This window comes from Pristiophorus japonicus, chromosome 21, assembly GCF_044704955.1.
Source record: "Pristiophorus japonicus isolate sPriJap1 chromosome 21, sPriJap1.hap1, whole genome shotgun sequence".
In the NCBI taxonomy this organism is placed as follows: domain Eukaryota; kingdom Metazoa; phylum Chordata; class Chondrichthyes; family Pristiophoridae; genus Pristiophorus; species Pristiophorus japonicus.
This window is the reverse complement of record NC_091997.1, coordinates 70,366,934-70,389,554: the sequence shown is the minus strand read 5'-3', so window position 1 is coordinate 70,389,554 and position 22,621 is coordinate 70,366,934. Positions and strand designations below refer to the sequence as shown.

Here is a 22,621-nt window from a genome sequence, read left to right as displayed (position 1 = left end):
GCGAACGATGCCCGTCGCCACTTCCACCGAAGGGGGTGGGGACAAGGGGCAACAACCAGGAGCTAGGCCAAACGGCTCCATTTCTAGGTTCGGACTGAGCAAAACGACGGGATAAGGGAAACTTTCCACTGCAAAGCATTGACGGGAAAATCGCGCGCGCGAGAGAGAAAGAGAACAGAGGATTACCGCAAATCACAACCTGAGCCGCCCCCATAGCCTTGGCAACCAGCAGATTCAGAAGTCCAATTGGTCCTGAATAAATAAGTAAGGATGTTAGTTATGGTAGTACATAAGAACATAAAAAATAGGAGCAGGAGTCGGCCATTTGGCCTCTCAAGCCTGCTCCGCCATTCAATAAGACCATGGCTGATCTGATCATGGGCTCAGCTCCACTTCCCCGCCTGCTCTCCATAACCCTTCACTCCCTTATCGTTCAAAAATCTGTCTATCACCGCCTTAAATATATTCAATGTCCCAGCCTCCACAGCTCTCTGGGGCAGAGAATTCCATAGATTTACAACCCTCTGAGAGAAGAAATTTCTCCTCATCTCAGTTTTAAATGGGCGGCCCCTTATTCTAATATTATGTCCACTAGTTATGGTTTCCCTTATGAGTGGAAACATCCTTTCAGCAACCACCTTGTCAGCCCCCTTATGTTTCGATAAGATCACCTCTCATTCTTCTGAACTCCAATGTGCATAGGCAAAACCTACTCAACCTGGCTAAGAGTAACTTAACACATTCGGTGTGAGATAACTAATTATCACCAAACCTGGTCGAGTGGCTAATTACATTAATAGCAACTTACCTGCTCCACAGATCAAGATTTTGCTGCCCAGTTTCACGTGGCCTCTACGACAGGCATGAATCGCAACTGAAAGGGGCTCAATGAAAGCACCTTCTTCAGAGCTTACACACTCAGGAAGCCTGAAACAAAGGGACAAGTTAGAACACAAACATAGCATTTTCCTTCTGTAGATATATGTCAGTAACATTTTTGTCTTATAATACTGCAGGGAATCGAATACGGCCAGGGTGATCTCCTGGATTAGTTTCGATTGCCTGGATTGGTCGGAGAGGAATTTTCCCAGATTTTTTCCCTAAATTGGCCTGGGTTTTTATCTGGTTTTTGCCTCTCCCAGGAGATCACATGGCTCCAGTTGGGGTGGAGTGTAGAATGTTTCAGTGTAAGGGGTGTCGCAGTTGTGTGGGGCGGACTGGTTGGGCTGGGTGCTCTTTACCTTAACGCCATTGTTCTTTGTTCATAGGTTTATATGTAACTTTCACAGCTGCTGACCGAGGGCCATGTGACTCTTTGTCGGTGGGCGCGGACATGATGGGCCGAAATAGAAACGCAGAAACATAGAAAAATAGGTGCAGGAGTAGGCCATTCGGCCCTTCGATCCTGCACCGCCATTCAATAAGATCATGGCTGATCATTCCCTCAGTACCCCTTTCCTGCTTTCCCTCCATATGCCTTGATCCCTTTAGCCGTAAGGGCCATATCTAACTCCCTCTTGAATATATCCAATGAACTGGCATCAACAACTCTCTGCGGCAGGGAATTCCTCGGTTAACAACTCTCTGAGTGAAGAAGTTTCTCCTCATCTCAGTCCTAAATGGCTTACCCCTTATCCTAAGATATGTCCCCTGGTTCTGGACTTCCCCAACATCGGGAACATTCTTCCCGCATCTAACCTGCCCAGTCTCGTCAGAATCTTATACGTTTCTATGAGATCCCCTCTCATCCTTCTAAACTCCAGTGAATAAAGGCCCAGTTGATCCAGCCTCTCCTCATTATGTCAGTCCAGCCATCCCCGGATTCAGTCTGGTGAACCTTCACTGCACTCCCTCAATATCAAGTACGTCCTTCCTCAGATTAGGAGACCAAAACTGAACACAATATTCCAGGTGAGGCCTCACCAAGGTCCTGTACAACTGCAGTAAGACCTCCCGGCTCCTATACTCAAATCCCCTTGCTATGAAGGCCAACATACCATTTGCCTTCTTCACCGCCTGCTGTACCTGCCTGCCAACTTTCAATGACTGATGAACCATGACACCCAGGTCTCGTTGCACCTCCCCTTTTCCTAATCTGCCGCCATTCAGATAATATTCTGCCTTCGTGTTTTTGCCCCCAAAATGGATAACCTCAATTTATCCACATTATACTGCATCTGCCATGCATTTGCCCACTCACCTAACCTGTCCAAGTCACCCTGCAGCCTCTTAGTGTCCTCCTCACAGTTCACACCGCCATCCAGTTTAGTGTCATCTGCAAACTTGGAGATATTACAATCAATTCCTTCATCTAAATCGTTAATGTATATTGTAAAGAGCTGAGGTCCCAGCACTGAGCCCTGCGGCACTCCACTAGTCACTGCCTGCCATTCTGAAAAGGACCCGTTTATCCCGACTCTCTGTTTCCTGTCTGCCAACCAGTTCTCTATCCACGTCAGTACATTACCCCCAATACCAAGTGCTTTGATTTTGCACACCAATTTCTTGTGCGGGACCCTGTCAAAAGCCTTTTGAAAGTCCAAATTCACCACATTCACTGGTTCTCCCTTGTCCACTCTGCCAATTACATCCTCAAAAAATTCCAGAAGATTCGTCAAGCATGATTTTCCTTTCATAAATCCATGCTGACTTGGACTGATCCTGTCACTGCTTTCCAAATGCACTGCTATTTCATCCTTAATGATTGATTCCAACATTTTCCCCACTACTGATGTCAGGCTAACCGGTCTATAATTAACCGTTTTCTCTCTCACTCCTTTTTTTAAAAGTGGTGTTACATCAGCTACCCTCCAGTCCATAGGAACTGATCCAGAGTCGATAGACTGTTGGAAAATGATCACCAATGCATCCACTATTTCTAGGGCCACTTCCTTAAGTACTCTGGGATGCAGACTATCAGGCCCCAGGGATTTATCGGCCTTCAATCGCATCAATTTCCCTTGGACAATTTCCCGCCTAATAAGGATATCCTTCAGTTCCTCCTTCTCACTAGACCCACTGTCCCCTAGTACATTCGGAAGGTTATTTGTGTCTTCCTTCGTGAAGACAGAACCGAAGTATTTGTTCAATTGGTCTGCCATTTCTTTGTTCCCCATTATAAATTCACCTGAATCCGACTGCAAGGGACCTACGTTTGTCTTCACTAATCTTTTTCTCTTCACTATTTATAGAAGCTTTTGCAGTCAGTTTTTATGTTCCCTGCAAGCTTCCTCTCGTACTCTATTACCACCCTCTTAATTAAGCCCTTAGTCCTCATCTGTTGAATTCTAAATTTCTCCCAGTCCTCAGGTTTGTTACTTTTTCTAGCCAATTAATATGCCTCTTCCTTGGTTTTAACACTATCCTTAATTTCCCTTGTTAGCCACGGTTGAGCCACCTTCCCCGTTTTATTTTTACTCCAGACAGGGATGTAAAATTGCTGAAGTTCATCCATGTGATCTTTAAATGTTTGCCATTGCTTATTCACCGTCTACCCTTCAAGTATCCTTTGCCAGTCTATTCTAGCCAATTCATGCCTTATACCGTCAAAGTTACCTTTCCTGAAGTTCAGGACCCTAGTTTCCGAATTAACTGTGTCGCTCTCTATCTTAATAAAAATTCTACCATATTATGGTCACTCTTCCCAAAGGGGCCTTGCACAACAAGATTGCTAATTAGTCCCTTCTCATTACACATCACCCAGTCTAGGATGGCCACCTCCCTAGTTGGTTCCTCGACATATTGGTCTAGAAAACCATCCCTAATACACTCCAGGAAATCTTCCTCCACCGCATTGCTACCAGTTTGGTTAGCCCAATCAATGTGTAGATTAAAGTCACCCATGATAACTGCTGTACCTTTATTGCATGCATCCCTTACTTCTTGTTTGATGCTGTCCCCAACCTTACTACTACTGTTTGGTGGTCTGTACACAACTCCCACCAGCGTTTTTTGAAGCTCCACCCATACCGATTCCACATTATCCAGGCTAATGTCCCTCCTTACTATTACATTTCCTCTTTAACCAGCAGTGCCACCCCATCTCCTTTTCCTCTCTGTCTATCCTTCCTAAATGTTGAATACCCCTGGATGTTGAGTTCCCAGCCTTGGTCACCCTGGAGCCATGTCTCCGTGATGCCAATTACATCATATCCGTTAACTGCTATCTGCGCAGTTAATCCGTCCACCTTATTCCGAATACTCCTCGCATTGAGGCACAGAGCCTTCAGGCTTGTCTTTTTAACACACTTTGCCCCTTTCGAATTTTGCTGTAATGTGGCCCTTTTTGTTTTTTTCCTTGGGTTTCTCTGCCCTCCACTTTTACTATTCTCCTTTCTATCTTTTGCTTCTGCCTCCATTTTATTTCCCTGTGTCTCCCTGCATAGGTTCCCATCCCCCTGCCATGTTAGTTTAACTCCTCCCCAACAGCACTAGCAAACATTCCCCCTAGGACATTGGTTCCGGTCCTGCCTAGGTGCAGACCGTCCAGTTTGTACTGGTCCAACCTCCCCCAGAACCGGTTCCAATGTCCCAGGAATTTGAATCCCTCCCCCTTGCACCACTCCTCAAGCCACATATTCATCTGAGCTATCCTGCGATTCTTACTCTGACTTGCACGTGGCACTGGTAGCAATCCTGAGATTACTACTTTTGAGTTCCTACTTTTTAATTTAGCTCCTAGCTCCCTAAATTCGTCTCGTAGGACCTCATCCCGTTTTTTTACCTGTATCGTTGGTACCTATATGCACCACGACAACTGGCTGTTCACCCTTCCTTTTCAGAATGTCCTGCACCCGCTCCGAGACATCCTTGACCCTTGCACCAGGGAGGCAACATACCATCCTGGAGTCTCGGTTGCGGCCACAGAAACGCCTATCTATTCCCCTTACAATCGAATCCCCTATCACTAAAGCTCTCCCATTCTTTTTCCTGCCCTCCTGTGCAGCAGAGCCACCCACGGTGCCATGAACTTGGCAACTGCTGCCCTCCCCTGATGAGTCATCCCCCTCAACAGTACCCAAAGCGGTGTATCTGTTTTGCAGGGGGATGACCGCAATGGACCCCTGCACCACCTTCCTTCCACTGATCTTCCTGTTGTTCACCCATCCCCTATCTGGCTGTGTACCCTTTACCTGCGGTAAGACCAACTAGCTAAATGTGCTATTCACGTCATTCTCAGCATCGTGGGTGCTCCAGAGTGAATCAAGCCGTAGCTCCAGTGCCGCAATGCGGTCTGTCAGGAGCTGCAGGCGGATACACTTCCCGCACACGTAGTCGTCAGGGACACCAGAAGCTTCCCTTACTTCCCACATAGTACAGGAGGAGCATAACACGTGTCCGAGCTGTCCTGCCATGACTTAACCCTTAGATTAACTTAATTTGGCAACAACAATGCTAAATGTTACTTACTGATAACGAAAGAAAAAGAAAAACTACTTACCAATCACCAGCCAATCACTTACCCTCTTGGCTGTGACGTCACCTTTCGATTTCTTTCTACTTGTTTTTTGCCTCCTCTGCCTGCTGCAGCTGCACCGGCTGGGCCTCTCCTCGACGCTGGGCTTTTGTAGGCCGCCTCGATCTCCCCGCTCCGCCTCCGCCGACTCACCAACTCCTCGACGCTGGGCTTTTGTAGGCCGCCTCGATCTCCCCGCTCCGCCTCCACCGACTCACAAACTCCTGAGCCTCTCCTCGATGCTGGGCCTCTTGTAGGCCGCCTCGATCTACCCACTCTGCATCCGCCGACTCACGAAGTCCCGAGCCTTTCCTTGACGCTGGGCCTTTTGTAGGCCGCCTCGATCTCCCCGCTCCGCCTCTCGCCTCTTTCTGCGCTGTAAATTTCTATGTTTCTATAAATACAAGTTGCGTTGTTGTCCCTGCATTTATCATGAGCAGCCGCCTATATCAGGCTGTTTCCCCCGGGCTGGAGACTCTAGAACCAAGGGTCACAGTCTCAGGATAAGGGGTCGGCCATTTAGGACTGAGATGAGGAGGAAATTTCTTCACTCTGAAGGTTGAAAATCTTTGGAATTCTCTACCCCAGAGGGCTGTGGATACTCAGTCGTTGAGTATATTCAAGACATAGAGAGAATTCTGGACACGAAGGGAATCGAGGGATATGGGGATTGGACGGGAAAGTGAAGTTGAGGTCGAAGATCAGCCATGATCTTATTGAATGGTGGAGCACACGAGGGGCTGAATGGTCTCCTCCTATACCTAATTCTTATGTTCTTTCATGAGCAAAGCTAGGGTCCATCAATATAAGATAGTCACTAATAAATCCAATAAGGAACTCAGGAGAAACTTCTTTACCTAGAGAGTGTTGAGAATGTGGAACTCACTACAGTAGTTGAGGTAAATAGCGTAGATGCATTTAAGGGGAAGCTTGATAACTCCATTGGGGAGAAAGGAATAGACGGATATGCAGATAGAGTGGGATGAAGTCAGGGTGGGACGAGGCTCGTGCGGAGGATAATCACCAGTTGGGCCGAATGACCTGTTTCTGTGCTGTACATTCTATGTAATTCTATGGGTAATATGTAAAATGACTGTTCCGCAGAAACTCTCTGTCATTACATTTCAGTCTTCACTTGCTGACGTTGGTCTTATGGTCCAGCTCACAGTTCAGCTGAGCTCCATTTTCTTGAGGTGCAGGATGGGATGCTCACCAAATCTCACAAAGAGTTATTTAAACAGGAACGCCAACGGATATCTAGGTTAATACCGTGTGGAATGCAACCAGTTCGGAACAGACACTTCAAGGAAGGGCTAGGATATCTCACCAGTGACGGTAAGTTATGACAATTCCTATCATTATCGAACAGCAATGGAGCTTCCTGCCAGCTAAGATGTTTTTTTTTAATCTAGGCTGTTCCTGATAGAAATTTAAGCATTTACCTTAAATCCACAAGATAATTTCCTGCCACTGGCCAGTAAATGGTCCCAGATGCCAATCATAATTTTCACAAGTGTGGATTATTGGGTTTACAGGAATGAAACTATTTTGTCTGTGCAATAAGGAACTCCCAAAGTCATTGTCTTCTCTGGTCCTTAACCATTTGAACGAGAAGCCTAGTGATCGATTGGTTTGGCCGTAAAGCTGCTTTTCCCGAAAGCTCGAAGACTCTTACCATTAAAGCTTTCAGGTAGCCTTGGTTGGTAAAAGACTGATTTTCCGGTACTTCGCGCACTGGGTTTCGCCCCGGAGAGGCGTGAAAGGCGGCGTTCAGGTCTCCCGCCCCTCCGTCGCGATCCTCCGGTCTGGTTTTGCGGCGGAGCTGAGCAGCACCGCCGGGTGTGCAACGCCTCTGGTTGCGACACCGGCAGAAGTTTGGTCTTTTGCCCGATCCACCCGCCGGGAAGTGCGGCCGCAATGGCCGCCTGGGAAATTGGAGTGGTCCGGCATAGCCGGTGGAACCAAGGGAAGTAAAGTGCTCCACAGGTAAGTGTGAGTGTTTGTTCTTTTAATTTTTTTTGAGCAATCTCGTGTTATGGTGGCTTGGGCAATGTTTTGGGAATGTTTTTGTGTTTTTATTTAAAGATCCCCCCCCACCCCCTGCAGGCCTCTCTCGGAGCGCACACAGCCCGGCACTTTAGTGCTCGAGTTTCCCATTCTTGCGCTGTGAAAAGAGTTCAACGTCTCCCTTCGCGCTGCGCCCCCTGACTCAGGGCCCAGATGCCGAAACTTCCTTACCAAAGCGCAAATTATTCCCGGCTGGTAACTTTCCCACCCCGCCTCCATTTTCACCCCGAAAACCGAAATGACTAATATCCAGCCTTGCAACGAAATGGTCAGGTTGCGAACCCTGAGTGTAATGCACTCAATCCGCCATGGAAGCAGAAATGAAGAACAACTCCAGTCAATGCCCAACTGAGGGAAGATGCACTGCTACCCCATGAGTCGAGATGGACACTGCCCACAGGGTGGCCTGACTCAGTCGCTCATCACACAGTAGAGTGGTTAAAGTACCACCTGTCATCATCATCATAGGCAGTCCCTCGGCATCGAGGAAGACTTGCTTCCACTCCTGAAGTGAGTTCTTTGGTGGTTGAACAGTCTAATACGAAAGTCACAGACTCTGTCACAGGTGGGGCAGATAGTTGTTGAAGGAAGGAGTGGGTGGGACTGGTTTGCCACACGCTCCTTCCGTTGCCTGCGCTTGACCTCTCCACGCTCTTGGCATTGAGACTCGAGCACCCTCCCGGATGCACTTTCTCCACTTAGGGCGGTCCCTGGCCAGGGATTCCCAGGTGTCAGTGGGGATGTCGCACTTTATCAGGGAGTCTTTAAGGGTATCTTTATCGCGTTTCCGCTGCCCACTTTTTGCTCTTTTGCTGTGAAGCTGTTCCACATAGAGCACTTGCTTTGGGAGTCTTGTGTCTGGCATGCGAACTATGTGGCCTGCCCAGCAAAGCTGATCGTGTGTGGTCAGTGCTTCGATGCTGGGGATGTTGGCCTGGACGAGGACGCTGATGTTGGTGCGCCTGGCCTCCCAGGGGATTTGCAGGATCTTGCGGAGATATCGTTGGTGATATATCTCCAGCGACTTGAGGCGTCTTCTGTACATCGTCCATGCCTCTGAGCCATACAGGAGGGTGGGTATTACAACAGCCTGTAGACCATGAGCTTGGTGGTAGATTTGAGGGCCTGGTCTTCGAACACTCTTTTCCTCAGGCGGCCGAAGGCTGCACTGGTGTTGAATCTCCGCATGTCTGCTTTTGTTGACAAGAGGCTCCCGAGGTATGGGAAATGGTCTACCACCTGTAAGAAGTCATGGATTGGAAGAAATCGTAAACTGGAAGAAACAACTTGAGACGAAAAAGTCTCTGCAGACTGGTGTTAGAATAACTGGAATGATGCTTAGAATTTGCTTATGTTTTTGATTACCTTTATTGCACAGACATTATATTTTCATTCCTGTAAACCCAATAATCCACATTTGTGAAAATGATGATTGGCATTTAATGATTAATTCCATGGTACAAAGCTAAAGCTACTTGAACAGGGTGATTATGAATAACTGATAACAAGCAGCTACATAAGAACATAAGAAATAGGAGCAGGTGTAGGCCATTTGGCCCCTCGAGCCTGCTGTGTCATTCAATAAGATCGTGGCTGATCTAACAACATGGCTGATCTACAAACACCTGAAGGCCAAGAATGCAATGTCTGACTCCAACCTTGGAACGAAAAGCACGGAAGAGATAATAAGAAATCAGATGGATGGGCCTTCCGAAAGTATAAACAGGAAAAACATGTGAAGAGGAGGGTTTCACCTAAGAGTTGAGACGAAGAAGTCGATAAGCCATTGGGCACCTTGGTTTGGAAAGAGCCCAAAAGGTTAAATGATCCTGCTCATTATTTTACCCCAGGCCCACCCTGAAAGAATAAAATAGATTTCTAAAGAGCTTTTTAGGGCGGACGGTGCAGAGAAGAGCTGTTCGTGCCACCAGCCACCTGTCCGATCGGGACTAGTACCAGCTACTTGACACGGTCGTATGTCTACTATGTCAATCCTGATTGTGTGTTGTGTTTGACTACATTTGAACTACCGTTCCCGAATAAAGTGCCTTATGACTCCTAAGACCCTTTTGAGTAATCTGTGTGTGACCTGTGATCCAAATCTTACACACCTCAGATACGGAGCCTCTATTCAAGTCTTTAGAGAGAATTAAGAGTTAGTTGCCGTACTATTAGCAAAGTCAGGTTGTGCTCCATTTCAGGAGCGTCCAGATAAAGAAACTTTCCAACAGATGACAGTGCGCTGGCATCATTAAAACTGGAGCTCCACAGGACTCACTTGAAGCAGTAGTTGGCATTGTGGGCGTAGTATCGGGACAGGTGGCCATCGTAAGGTGGAGTAGCACAGCAGAACATCTTTGGAGACAGGTTGTAACGTCCAGATTTACAGAAGTCATCATTTTGTAGAGGGTAAGCAGGCTCAATGGCAACTCTGTCTCCTGTAAGCAAGTAAACAGTCAGTGTACAGTTCTTTAATGAAAGAAAGAAAGACTTGCATTTATATAGCGCCTTTCACAATCACCAGACGTCTCAAAGCGCTTTACAGCCAATGAAGTACTTTTGGACTGTGGTCATTGTTGTAATGTGGGAAACGTGACGGCCAATTTGGCTTTGAGGGTAATCTTGAAGCGTTTCCTCTGCCCACCTGGGGCTCAGCATTTACTCCATCAAAACTCACAGTAAGTTAGTTGCAAGTTAATGGTCAGCAAATCCATTTCCCCACCATCACCCCACCCCATACATAATGAGAAAAATGATAGGTATGAGCGTGGAGCATGGTCATTTTCACTTGCAACTCTAGAAATTCGGTTGGAGGGTTGTTAAGGCATTAATGTCGGGCGGTCGCTAAATTTAGTGCCGGAAATTGGTTCGTGATGGGAGCCACAAAATGCAGTTGTTGCACCTTGACAGTGGAGTGGAGGGCTAAGGGAAGCTTATTTAAAAAAAAAAAAATCACTGACACTTACCTCACGCAGTCATTCCTTCCCTTAGCGCCCCGGGACGCTTCTTCTGGCGGGGTCACTAGGGGGCGCTACGGGTGCAGCGCAAACCAAAGGTTATATCCGTGTCGATACCGGGGGCGTTGCACAGCGCCGTCGGTACTGGCACACTGAATTTGCCGAGCGGCACTAATGCCGGTGCTCGCGGTTGCAAACTCTTTATGTCCCTCGCAAGGGGTGCTGTCCAACCGAATTTCTCCCCCCTTGGTATTTCTCTCACAGCTTTAGATGTACTGACCTGTTTTGAGATGCTGCACTCCTGATCCAACTTTCACCACAGTCCCCGAGCCTTCATGACCCAGAATCATTGGTTTTTTCATGAGAAAGTCTCCTAATTTTCCATGTTGCCAGTAATGGACATCTGAGCCACAGATCCCGACAGCATTCATCTGTAGCAGGACCTCTATAAGCACAACCGAGAACGAGAATTCGGGACTGGCCAACCACTTGTATTTATATTGCGCTTTTAACGTAGTGGAACATCCCAAGGCGCTTTACAGGAATGTTATAAGACAAAAATTTGACACCAAGCCACATAAGGAAAAATTAAGGCAGGTGACCAGAAGCTTAGTCAAAGAGGTAGGTTTAAGGGAGCGTCTTAAATGAGGAGAGAGAGGCGGAGAGGTTTAAGCAGGTAATTCCAGAGCTTAGAGACTAGGCAATAGAAGGCACGGCCACCGATGGTGGAGTGATTATAATCAGGGATGCTCAAGAGGTCAGAATTAGAGGAGTGCAGACATGTTGGGTGGGGGTTGTAGGGCTGGAGGAGGTTACAGAGATAGGGAGGGACGAGGGCCATAGAGGGATTCGAAAACAAGGATGAGAATTTTGAAATCAAGGCATTGCTTAACCGGGAGCCAATGTAGGTCAGCGAGCACAGGGGGTGATGGGTGAGCGGGACTTGGTGCGAGTTAGGACACGGGGCAGCCGAGTTTTGAATGACCTCAAGTTTACGGAGGGTCGAATGTGGGAGGCCGGCTAGGAGTGTGTTGGAACATACTTTTAGGAACAAACATTTTTTTTGACCTAGTGTGATACCTTAATGTTTCGAGGAATTTTAGCATCCTATAAAAAGACTTGCATTTATATAGCGCCTTTCATGACCACCGGACGTCTCAAAGCGCTTTACAGCCAATGAAGTACTTTTGGAGTGTAGTCACTGTTGTAATGTGGGAAATGCCAATTTTCGCACAGCAAGCTCCCACAAACAGCATAGAAACATAGAAAATAGGTGCAGGAGTAGGCCATTCAGCCCTTCTAGCCTGCACCGCCATTCAATGAGTTCATGGCTGAACATGCAACTTCAGTACCCCATTCCTGCTTTCTCACCATACCCCTTGATTCCCCTAGTAGTAAGGACTTCATCTAACTCCTTTTTGAATATATTTAGTGAATTGGCCTCAACAACTTTCTGTGGTAGAGAATTCCACAGGTTCACCACTCTCTGGATAATGACCACATACTCTGTTTTTGTTATGTTGATTGAGGGATAAATATTGCCCAGGACACTGGGGATAACTCCCCTGCTCTTCTTCGAAATAGTGCCATGGGATCTTTTACGGATAGGGCAGACGGGGCCTCGGTTTAATGTTTCACCCGAAAGATGGCACCTCCGACAGTGCAGCGCTCCCTCAGCACTGCACTGGGAGTGGCAGCCTAGATTTATGTGTTTAAGTTCTTGGAGTGGGACTTGAACCCACAACCTTCTGACTCAGAGACGATATAATGTTTGATTTATCTGGTGCTACGCCTGTCATCACAGATTATTTTACCAGCTGATGAGAAAGTGTCTGGAATACAACATAAATATATAATAAGAACCAATGGGCCTAACGAGTCTGTCACTCTGGTTACTTCTCATATTCCACCGTTTCCCTCAATCACTTCCCTCTCGAAACATTTACTTGGCTGCTGAAGCCATTTAGACTACCCATTTTAATGACTTTTCCACAGAGTTTATTCCAACAACAAAATCTTGCATTGAAATAGCGCCTTTAACGTAGTAAATCGGGACTTTCTGGAAAAGCTGGTGGAAGCTGATTCTGTAAATAATTTTGGAAGGGAGTTGGACAGGCACTTGAGTAACTTGCAGGGTTACGGACACAAAGCAGGGTTAGGGTCAGAGTTAGGGTGTGGGACTAAGAACGACTGCTCTTTCACAGAGCCGGATCAGGCACGACAGAGTGCACGGCCTCAGTCTGTGCTGCAAGCTTCTATGATTCCATGAAAATGTCCCAAGGCGCTTCACAGGAGCGTTATCAGCCAAAATGTAACGCCGAGCCCTTCTCAGGGGAAATTAGGGATGGGCAATAAATGCTGGTTTTGCCAGCGACGCCCACATTCCAGGAATGAATTAAAAAAAAACATTTTTTAAACAAGGATATATTAGGGTCAGGTGACCAAAAGCTTGGTCAAAGAGGCAGGTTTTAAGGAGCGTCTTAAAAGAGATATAAGCAGCAATCTTGAATGTTTGTCTTTATATGAACATACTATGACGATTGACCGGAAAAGACCTCTTGCTTTTCCGAATGTGCTCCTACTCAAAATCAATCAGAGGATTTACCTCGTAGCTTGTTCACTGTAGAAGAATCTGAGGGTGAAATTTGCATTGTTTGCGGCTCCCGTTAGCGGTCCCCTCCCGCCCGGGGCGTGGGGCGGTTACCGCCTCCCACGAAGTTTCGCAGGAGTTAGCGGAGGTGCAAAGCGGCGGGTCGCGAAGCGGGGCACACTCCCCTCGTGGGGTGAAAATTAAAGGGGAGGTGTGTGGCGCGCAACCTTTTTTCAATGGCTGACTTACCGGCCGCGGACTTGCGCTGACAAATTCGTAGGGTCCGTGCCACCATGCTGCTGCCACGGGACCCCCCGCTCCCTGGTGGTGAAGCGGAGGCCCCTTCTCCCCTTTAACGGAAGGGGAGGGCCCTGTGCTCCCGCTGGGCGCTGGAAATTCCTCGGGCGTAGCGCCCTGGTCCCGCCCCCGAGAGGAAGTGGATCGCGCGACATCGCGCTCCACTTCCTCTCGGGGGAGGGCGCGGCGACCCCACTTTCGCAGCCGTGGGCGGGATTTCCCCGCCCGACGCAGGATGTCCCGCCATGCCTCGGTTACCGCCCCCAAACGGGGCGCCACCGAAATTCAGCCCCCCCCCCCCCCCCCATGTCCCTTAAACATTTCTTTGAACACAGAGTCCCAACCGTGGGAAACCTTTGTTGGATTGACTAAACTTTCACAGAGAGAGAGAGGGAGAGAGAGAGGGACCACTCAGCTCAGCAATGAATGTAGAAGAAATGTGGGAGAGATTAGACAATGTTGCCGGTGCTACGAGCTGCCAATCCAACTCTGCCAGGGCTGTCCCTGCAACAATGGGATTATCCTGCAGGGGTTAGTCAGCAAATGAGTGGCCTCACATGGTTTTGGCTGGAGCGGGGAGTCTATATATTGTTATACACAAGGTGGGGGGGCGGGGGATTTTAACAGGGGTGATGGGTTGGGATTGGGTGCGGGGTTAAATGGGCAGACATTCCAACCGCGTCAGGAAGCCGGCTCCAACCCGCTGACTTCCGGGTTTTACTGAGGTGGGTTGGCATGTTAAATACGTTAATGGGAGGCTCGGGCAGGTTTTAACGTGGCTGACGAGGTTTCCCAGGTCTCGGGAAACCCGGCAGCTCCAGCGAGGCGTGGGCAGCCTCAGGGAAAAGGTAGGTGCTTTCACAGTACTCCTTGTGGGCTTTATCCCGGCCCCCCCAAATAAATAGTAATCACAATCAGTCCCTCGGAATCGAGGAAGACTTGCTTCCACTCTTAAAATGAGTCCTTAGGTGGCTGAACAGTCCAACACGAAAACCACAGTCTGTGTTGTGAGCCTGTGGAATTCTCTACCACAGAAAGTTGTTGAGGCCAGTTCGTTCGATATATTCAAAGGGAGTTAGATGTGGTCCTTACAGCTAAAGGGATCAAGGGGAATGGAGAGAAAGCAGGAATGGGGTACTGAGGTGAATGATCAGCCATGATCATATTGAATGGTGGTGCAGGCTCGAAGGGCCGAATGGCCTACTCCTGCACCTATTTTCTATGTTTCTATGTCACAGGTGGGACAGACAATCATTGAGGGTAAGGGAGGGTGGGACAGACTTGCCACACGCTCCTTCCGCTGCCTGCACTTGATTTCTGCATGCTTTTGGCGATGAGCCTCGAGGTGCTCAGCGCCCTCTCGGATGCACTTCCTCCACTTAGGGCGGACTTTGGCCAGGGACTCCCACCTGTCAGTGGGGATGTTGCACTTTATCAGGGAGGCTTTGAGGGTGTCCTTGTAACATTTCCTCTGCCCATCTTTGGCTAGCTTGCCATGAAGGAGTTCCAAGTAGAGTGCTTGCTTTTGGAGTCTCGTGTCTGGCATGCGGACAATGTGGTCTGCCCATGTGGCTATCCCACCATCAGATGCCACCCCACCCCCGGCCCGGGATTGAACCCACCCCCCATCCCACTCCCACCACCAGGGATCAGGGATCGGAGCTACCTGGTCCTGCATCCTCCTCCAGAGTGCTCACCGCCCAACTGAAAGCCAAGCCGTTCAATCAGGCTCACTTCCAGGCGGGGGAATCTGTCAGGGCCAAAAGATACACGCCTTAGATGTTAAAACTACACAGTATGCGGGGAAAGCCACACTTCCGGGATTCCCATCCACAACCCCGCCTACATAACCCGCCCCAGTAAACATCCAGCCTAAAGCATCACAATTATGTGGGACAGCCTGAATGGACCAGAGGGTCTTTTCCTGTCCGTCATTGTTCGTGTGTTCATAATTTGTAATAATATATCCTTGTTTTTAAAAAAACATATATTTATTCATTCACGGGATATGGGCGTCGCTGGCAAGGCTGACATTTATTGCCCATCCCTAATTGCGCTCGAGAAGGTGGTGGTGAGCCGTCTTCTTGAACCGCAGCAGTCCGTGTGGTGAAGGTGCTCCCACAGTGCTGACTTTGTCCTTTCGGTTTGAGTAGGGCAGTTCAGTGTCAACTAAATTGCTGTGGGTCTGGAGTCACATATCGGCCAGACCGGGTAAGGGCGGCAGATTTCCTTCCCTAAAGGACGTTAGTGAACCAGATGGGTTTTTACGATAATCCGGTAGTTACTGATACTATTAACAAGGTTATTCCATTTATTCTTATTTTTATTCAAGATTTATTTAATTAACTGAATTTAAATTCCTCAGCTGCCGTGGTGGGATTTTAACTTGGGTCTCTGGATCATTAGTCCCAGCCTCTGGATTACTGGTCCAGTAACACTATGCCATGCACCCAAAATTATGGCTTTTTTCCCCCTGCCTGAATGGGATGTGCCGCGAATGTTAAACATAAAAAATAGGAGCAGGAGTCGGCCATAAAGCTCCTCACCCTAACCCTGAACACACTGAGGACAACTGGTATGTCATGAGGGGTCTACTGAGGCATTGAGTTGCTTTCATCGTGCAATAATTTGCATGCACCTGGTTTTAAATAGATCGCTTGAGGAAGGATTTAATACCCGTGTGCGTTTTATAAACTGAAGCTTCCACATTCGGAGTGTTTGAGTGAACACTTCACCAGTACAGTGCCCTAGTTTCGGAAAATATTACCCAAGCACGTATTACAGTAACAGGAGTGTCATAACTCTGCATTCCAGTCTTCCAGTATTAGCACAGAGAATTACAAGCCCTACTATTCATCATCAGTTTCCATTGTTAACAAGGCTATTCCATTTCAACTAACCACAACCCTATTTTACTTTTAAATACGAGGGGTTTTGATGGAGTACATAGTGACTAACTGATTCCAATGGCAGGAGGACCAGTTGCCAGAGGACACAGATTTAAGGGAATGGGCAAAAGAGCCCGAGGGGAGATGAAGAGAAAATGTTATTATAGAATCATAGAATGGCTACAGCACAGAAGGAGGCCGTTCAGCCCGTCGAGCCCGTGCCGGCTCTCTGCAAGAGCACCTCAGCCAGTCCCACTCCCCCCGCTCTTTCCCTGTAGCCCTGCAAATTTTTTTCCTGCAGGTACTTATCCAATTCCCTGTTAAAAGCCACGATTGAATCTGCCTCCACCACCCTCTCAGGTAGCGTATTCCAGATCCTAAACACTCGCGTAAAAAAGTTGGTCCTCATGTCGCCTTTTCGTTCTTCTGCCAATCACCTTGAATCTTATGCAGCGGGTTATGAGGATTCAATCGTAACTTTCAAAAGGGAATTGGACAAATACTTGAAAAGGAACATTTGGAGGGCTATGGGGGAAAGAGAAGGGACTAACTGCATCGCTCTTTCAAAGAGTCGGCACAGGCTTGATGGGCCGAATGGCCTCCTTCTGTGCTGTACAATTCTATGCAATAACCTATTATGAATTACAGAAATCAATATATATTTATGATAGTTGTTCACATTATGAATACAGTAAAATGTTTGATCCTTTAAATCCCAAATTATTTTGCTTCTTAAAGTTGAGGTTGAAGATCAGCCATTGAATGGCGGAACAGCCTCGAGGGGTCGAATGGCCAACTCCTGCTCCTAATTCCTATGTTCGAAAGATTAATGCAATAACAGATGGTGTAATCTTTGAAATTTAGAACGCAATGTTAAGTAACACAAGAAGCACTTAGCAGAAACTCAGGTCAGAAAAAATAAAAAGACTTACCATTGGGGCCTGGTTCTGGGATTGGACGCTTTTCCTGTGAAGAGAGGATGGGAAATGTACGTGAAAAAGGTCTGATCCTTCATAGTTGTAATGTATTTGCTTCATGGGTTCTTTGCTTAAGAATTCATAGCAACACGTTGCTATTAAGAGCTAGCTGGTTAAAGCGAGCCCCATGTGGGCAGAGGAAACCTTACAAGAACACCCTCAAAGCCTCCCTGATAAAGTGCAACATCCCCACCGACACCTGGGAGTCCCTGGCCAAAGACCGTCCTAAGTGGAGGAAGAGCATCCGGGAGGGCGCTGAGCACCTCGAGTCTCATCGCCGAGAGCAGGCAGCGGAAGGAGCGTGCGGCAAACCAGACTCCCCACCCACCGTTTCCTTCAACGACTGTCTGTCCCACCTGTGACAGAGACTGTAATTCCCATATCGGACTGTACAGTCACCTGAGAACTCACTTTTAGAGTGGAAGCAAGTCTTCCTCGATTTCGAGGGACTACCTATGATGATGATGATGATGGTTTATTAGCAAAGGTTTAACAATCATACTACACATTACTAGTTCATCCACCAAGCTCACAACCACCTGCCTCATTGTGGACCCCCTGAACCCAACTGGCTGGGGTTTTATTGAGTCTTGTGAACATCACGTGACTGGCTAAGCCACTCACAACTCAACAGCCTTACAAACCGGTGAACATCCTCACAGTGCATACATTGCAATAGTTGTGACAGAAATGACAACATTGGGATTCTACTACTACTGTAATTACAAAGAGGTCAGCTGACAAACACCGCAGGGATATCAGTTATAGAATTGGGCTCGTAAAGATAGAGACCCAACTTGCAGTGGTTGTCTTAAGAGGTCAACTGAGCAGGGAAAACATGCCCTATGACACCTTGAAAGGTTTCTGAATAAAAGTGGATAGACTTTGCGCAGAAATATATTCTTTTCTTATTCTATATTTATTGCAGTGTCAGCTGTGGCTCAGTGGGTAGCACACTTGCCTCTGAGTTAGAAGGTTGTGGGTTCAAGTCCCACTCCAGGATCTTGAGCACATAAATCTAGGCTGACGCTCCCAGTGCAGTGCTGAGGAAGCGCTGCACTGTCAGAGGTGCCGTCTTTCGGATAAGACGTCAAACCAGGGTCTTGTCTGCCCCTCTCAGATGGATGTAAAAGATCCTGTGGCATTATTTCGACGATGAGCAGGGAATAAACAATATTTATCACTAAATACTTTAGTGGAAAAAAGTTGCAGGGGGATAGAGCAGGAGAACGAGACTGATTTCAAAGAGCCGGCACAGGCATGATTCTGTGCACCACTGAAATGAATGATCACATTGCTGCTTGTGGGAACTTGCTGTGCGCAAATTTGCTGCCGAGTTGCCGACATTACAACAGTGACGACACTGATGGCTGTAAATATGCGTTGGGAAGTCCTGAGGTTGTGAAACGCCAGTCTTTCTTTCTGTCACGCAGTTGTCACAAACCACCACAAAGGCTCCTGAGGCTCAAGCAGGTGGCTCACCACCACTTTCCCATGGGCAATAAATGCCGGCTTTGCCGACGATGCCCACATCCCAGGAACAAATTTTTTTTTAAATTATTTCTAATATGTTGAAAACATGGCAGTACGTCAAGGGTAAGCAGCAGCCCTTCGTGTGCTGCTGGTGCCAAGCTCATGGTCTACAAGACTGTAGTAATAACCGCCCTCCTGTATGGCTCAGAGACATGGACCATGTACAGTAGACACCTCAAGTCGCTGGAGAAATACCACCAACGATGTCTCCGCAAGATCCTACAAATCCCCTGCGAGGACAGACCAGGGGGTTAGTGTCCTCGACCAGGCCAACATCCCCAGCGTTGAAGCACTGACCACACTTGATCAGCTCCGCTGGGCGGGCCACATTGTCCGCATGCCAGACACGAGACTCCCAAAGCAAGCGCTCTACTCGGAACTCCTTCACGGCAAACGAGCCAACGGTGGGCAGAGGAAACGTTACAAGGAAACATTCAAAGCCTCCCTGAAAAAGTGCAACATCCCCACTGACACCTGGGAGTCCCTGGCTAAAGATCGCCCTAAGTGGAGGAAGTGCATCCGGGAGGGCGCTGAGCACCTCGAATCTCATCGTCGAGAGCGTGCAGAAACCAAGCGCAGACAGCTGAAAGAGCGTGTGGCAAACCAGTCCCACCCTCCCTTTCCTCAACAACTATCTGTCCCACCTGTGACAGAGACTGTGGCTCTAGTATTGGACTGTTCAGCCAACTAAGAACTCATGTTAAGAGTGGAAGCAAGTCTTCCTCGATTCCGAGGGACTGCCTATGATGATGATGATGGCTGGTGCCTGACATGTGGCGATCCCAATGTGTCATGTGCGTCACAGAAACATTTAAAAACGTCGAGCTCGCATTATTGAGCGAGACCAGCTACGTTTGGCAGAGAGCACAGGTACCAAACGTCTGCCTAAAAGAGCCTGAAGCTCCCATCTTATTTCTTTCTCTCTGACGTCCTTGTTTGGGAGCGCTTACCTAACTATTCATGGCAGACGGAGGTAGGGAGTAATCATTCTCCCTGATCTGTCCCGCGAGCCTCAGCTTCGGACAGCAGGCAGCTTATACGGCCGCTAGGAGTTTCGGCCTGCCTGCTCGTCCCTCATTGCCTTGTCCAACATTGCCGGCCTGTGCTGGGTTAGCTGGTGGGAGAGGCCCCCTCTAATGTGGAAATCGGGGTCCTCTGACATAAATAGGACCCCAATTGCCATTTCTGGTCGGAGTCTGTGCAGCGCTGGTTCCGACTAGTTCTACAGGCGATGGAGGAGAAGGTAAAGAAAGAAAGTAAGACTTTCATTTATATAGCGCCTTTCACGACCACCGGACATCTCAAAGCGCTTTACAGCCAATGAACTACTTTTGGAGTGCAGCCACTGTTGTAATGTGGGAAACGCGGCAGCCAATTTGCGCACAGCAAGCTCCCACAAACAGCAATGTGATAATGACCAGATAATCTGTTTTTTAGTGATGTTGATTGAGAGATAAATATTGGTCCCAGGTCACCGGGGAGAACTCCCCTGCTCGCCTTCATTGGCTGTAAAGCGCTTTTCCATCCACCTGAGAGGGCAGACGGGGCGTGGGTTTAATGTCTCATCCAAAAGATGACACCTCCAACATTGTAGCACTCCCTCAGCACTGCACTGGGAGTGTTAGCTTAGATTTTTGTGCTCATGCTCCTGGAGTGGGACTTGAAGCCACAACCATGTCTGACTCAGAGGCGAGCGTGCTGCCCACTGAGCCATGGCTGACACTGGCAAATGCTGAATTATTTTCTGTGGGCTCCGGAGGAGGAGGAGGCGACCCGCATCTCACTTCCCCACCCTGCAACTTACCTTGTTGCCGGCCACTCCAGCCCGATCATGAGGCCTGTTTGGGGCCCTGCAGCCTGCCTGCCAAATTTAACCGAGGCCGGGCTTTCAAAATCGGGTCGGGTTTTAACGGCCATCCAGCACCTTGCAGAGTCACTGGATGCCTGTTTGTTTTGATAGGACTCACAACATTCGGGTTGCTAGCTCAGTGCTGTAACCTGGGAGTAATGTGCGATGGCATACCACTGCAGGGAGCAGAACGTGCTCCTGCAGGAGGGCGAGGGCTGATTGCATCAGGTGTGGTTTCCATGGTGTTTTACCTTTCAGTAAACACTGGCGTTATGTAAACTGGGAAGCCATGAAGCCGTTTTGCTGAAGTAATCTGGGCTGGTTTCGAGGTTTAGGCTAACGTGAGTGTGCAGCTTTTTTTTTGTGGATTAGATCACCGTCAAGCAAGGTGCACCTGTTGTTTTGCAACCTTTGAGATATTTTGCAATCTTCCTCCTTTTTGGATTTGAAGTTTCCAAATAAATTGTTCCGATATCAAATTCTCTCTGCAATCCCTGGCATCTCCTCCAAGTCCAGACTGGCAGGACATATCTGACTGCGGCAACTACAGAGGAATCTCCCTGCTATCAGCCACTGGGAAAGTCGTCGCTAGAATCTTCCTCAACCGTCTTCTTCCCGTGACCGAGGAGCTCCTCCCGGAGTCACAGTTCAGATTTCATCCCCTACGGGGCACAGCGGACATGGCCTTCTTCGACTGTCAACCGCGAGGGTCTATGGAGCGTCCTCCTCCGTTTCAGATGCCCCCAAAGGTCCGGCACCATCCTCCAACTGCTCCATGACGACATGCAGGCCGTGATCCTTACCAACCGATCCATCACAGACCCAATCCACGTCCGGACCGGGGTCAAACAGGGCTGCGTCATCGCCCCAACCCTCGTCTCAATCTTTCTTGCCGCCATGCTCCACCTCACAGTCAACAAGCTCCCCGCTGGAGTGGAACTAAACTACAGAACCAGTGGGCTCCTGTTCAACCTGCGCCGCCTCCAGGCCAGATTCAAGACTATTGTGTTCCTAACACAGCTGAGACTGCACACAGGGAGGTTAAAGTAACAGTGACCTCAGTCTTTATTAAGACACTCCAGAGTGAGGAACAGGCCTTAGGGGCCGGCTTATATACAGTGCTCCCAAGGGATGCTGGGATCCCTTGGGACTTCAGGCAATGCACTCCCTGGTGGCGGAACATGGGAATGTATGCTTTACAGATACACAACATCACTCCCCCCCAAAGTCAAAGTGAAAACTATTTAAAAGGTGAGGCGGTCGGTAGCCTTTCTTTCCCTGGTGGACCGCCTCGGTACAAATGTCTGTTCTGGTGTGTTGGCTGTGCCCTCGCTGAGCTGGCGTGTTGTTGGCCCTGCAGGGCTGCTGGGTGAGCCTGGCCTTGCTGGGCTGTTGGGCGTGATGGGTTCGATTTCCTGGTCCGGGGTGGTGTCGTTGATCCTTTGGGTGTGTGTTGTGGGCTCGAAAAAGGTGGTTGTTCAGGGCAGTCTGTGAACTGCAGCCTCGCTTGGTCCAGGTGCTTTCTGCAAATTTGTCCATTCTCTAGTTTGACTACAAACACCCTATTCCCTTCTTTAGCTATCACCGTGCCCGCGATCCACTTGGGACCATGTCCATAGTTTAGCACATACACAGGGTCATTCAGATCAATTTCCCGTGACACAGTGGCGCGAGCATCGTTTATATTTTGTTGCTGTCGCCTGCTCTCTACTTGATCATGCAGGTTGGGGTGAACCAGCAAGAGTCTGGTTTTAAGTGTCCTTTTCATGAGTAGCTCAGCCGGGGGCACCCCTGTGAGCGAGTGAGGTCTCGTGCAGTAGCTGAGCAGTACTCGGGACAGGCAGGTTTGGAGTGAGCCTTCTGTGACTCGTTTAAGGCTCTGTTTGATGGTTTGTACTGCCTGCTCTGCCTGCCCATTGGAGGCTGGTTTAAACGGGGCCGAGGTGACATGTTTGATCCCATTGCGGGTCATGAATTCTTTAAATTCGGCACTGGTGAAACATGGCCC

The 22,621-nt window shown here is 48.5% G+C and overlaps 1 protein-coding gene across 17 annotated transcripts in view; it reads right to left on the bottom strand.

Moving 5' to 3' along the window:
* The window catches only part of LOC139234097 (sorbitol dehydrogenase-like), a 230,749-nt gene that overhangs the window by 97,949 nt on the left and 110,179 nt on the right, over window positions 1-22,621 (bottom strand). For all 17 annotated transcript variants that reach the window (XR_011588271.1, XR_011588273.1, XR_011588270.1 and 14 more), the window contains 5 exons: window positions 17,187-17,220; window positions 10,760-10,924; window positions 9,801-9,960; window positions 809-927; window positions 187-252 (listed from right to left, as the gene is read on the bottom strand). Coding sequence is in view for 10 of the 17 variants with exons in the window: in XM_070865027.1 (XP_070721128.1) it covers window positions 187-252; window positions 809-927; window positions 9,801-9,960; window positions 10,760-10,924; window positions 17,187-17,220 (544 nt within the window). In the remaining 7 variants the exon portion in view is untranslated. The remainder of the gene's footprint in view (window positions 1-186; window positions 253-808; window positions 928-9,800; window positions 9,961-10,759; window positions 10,925-17,186; window positions 17,221-22,621) is intronic.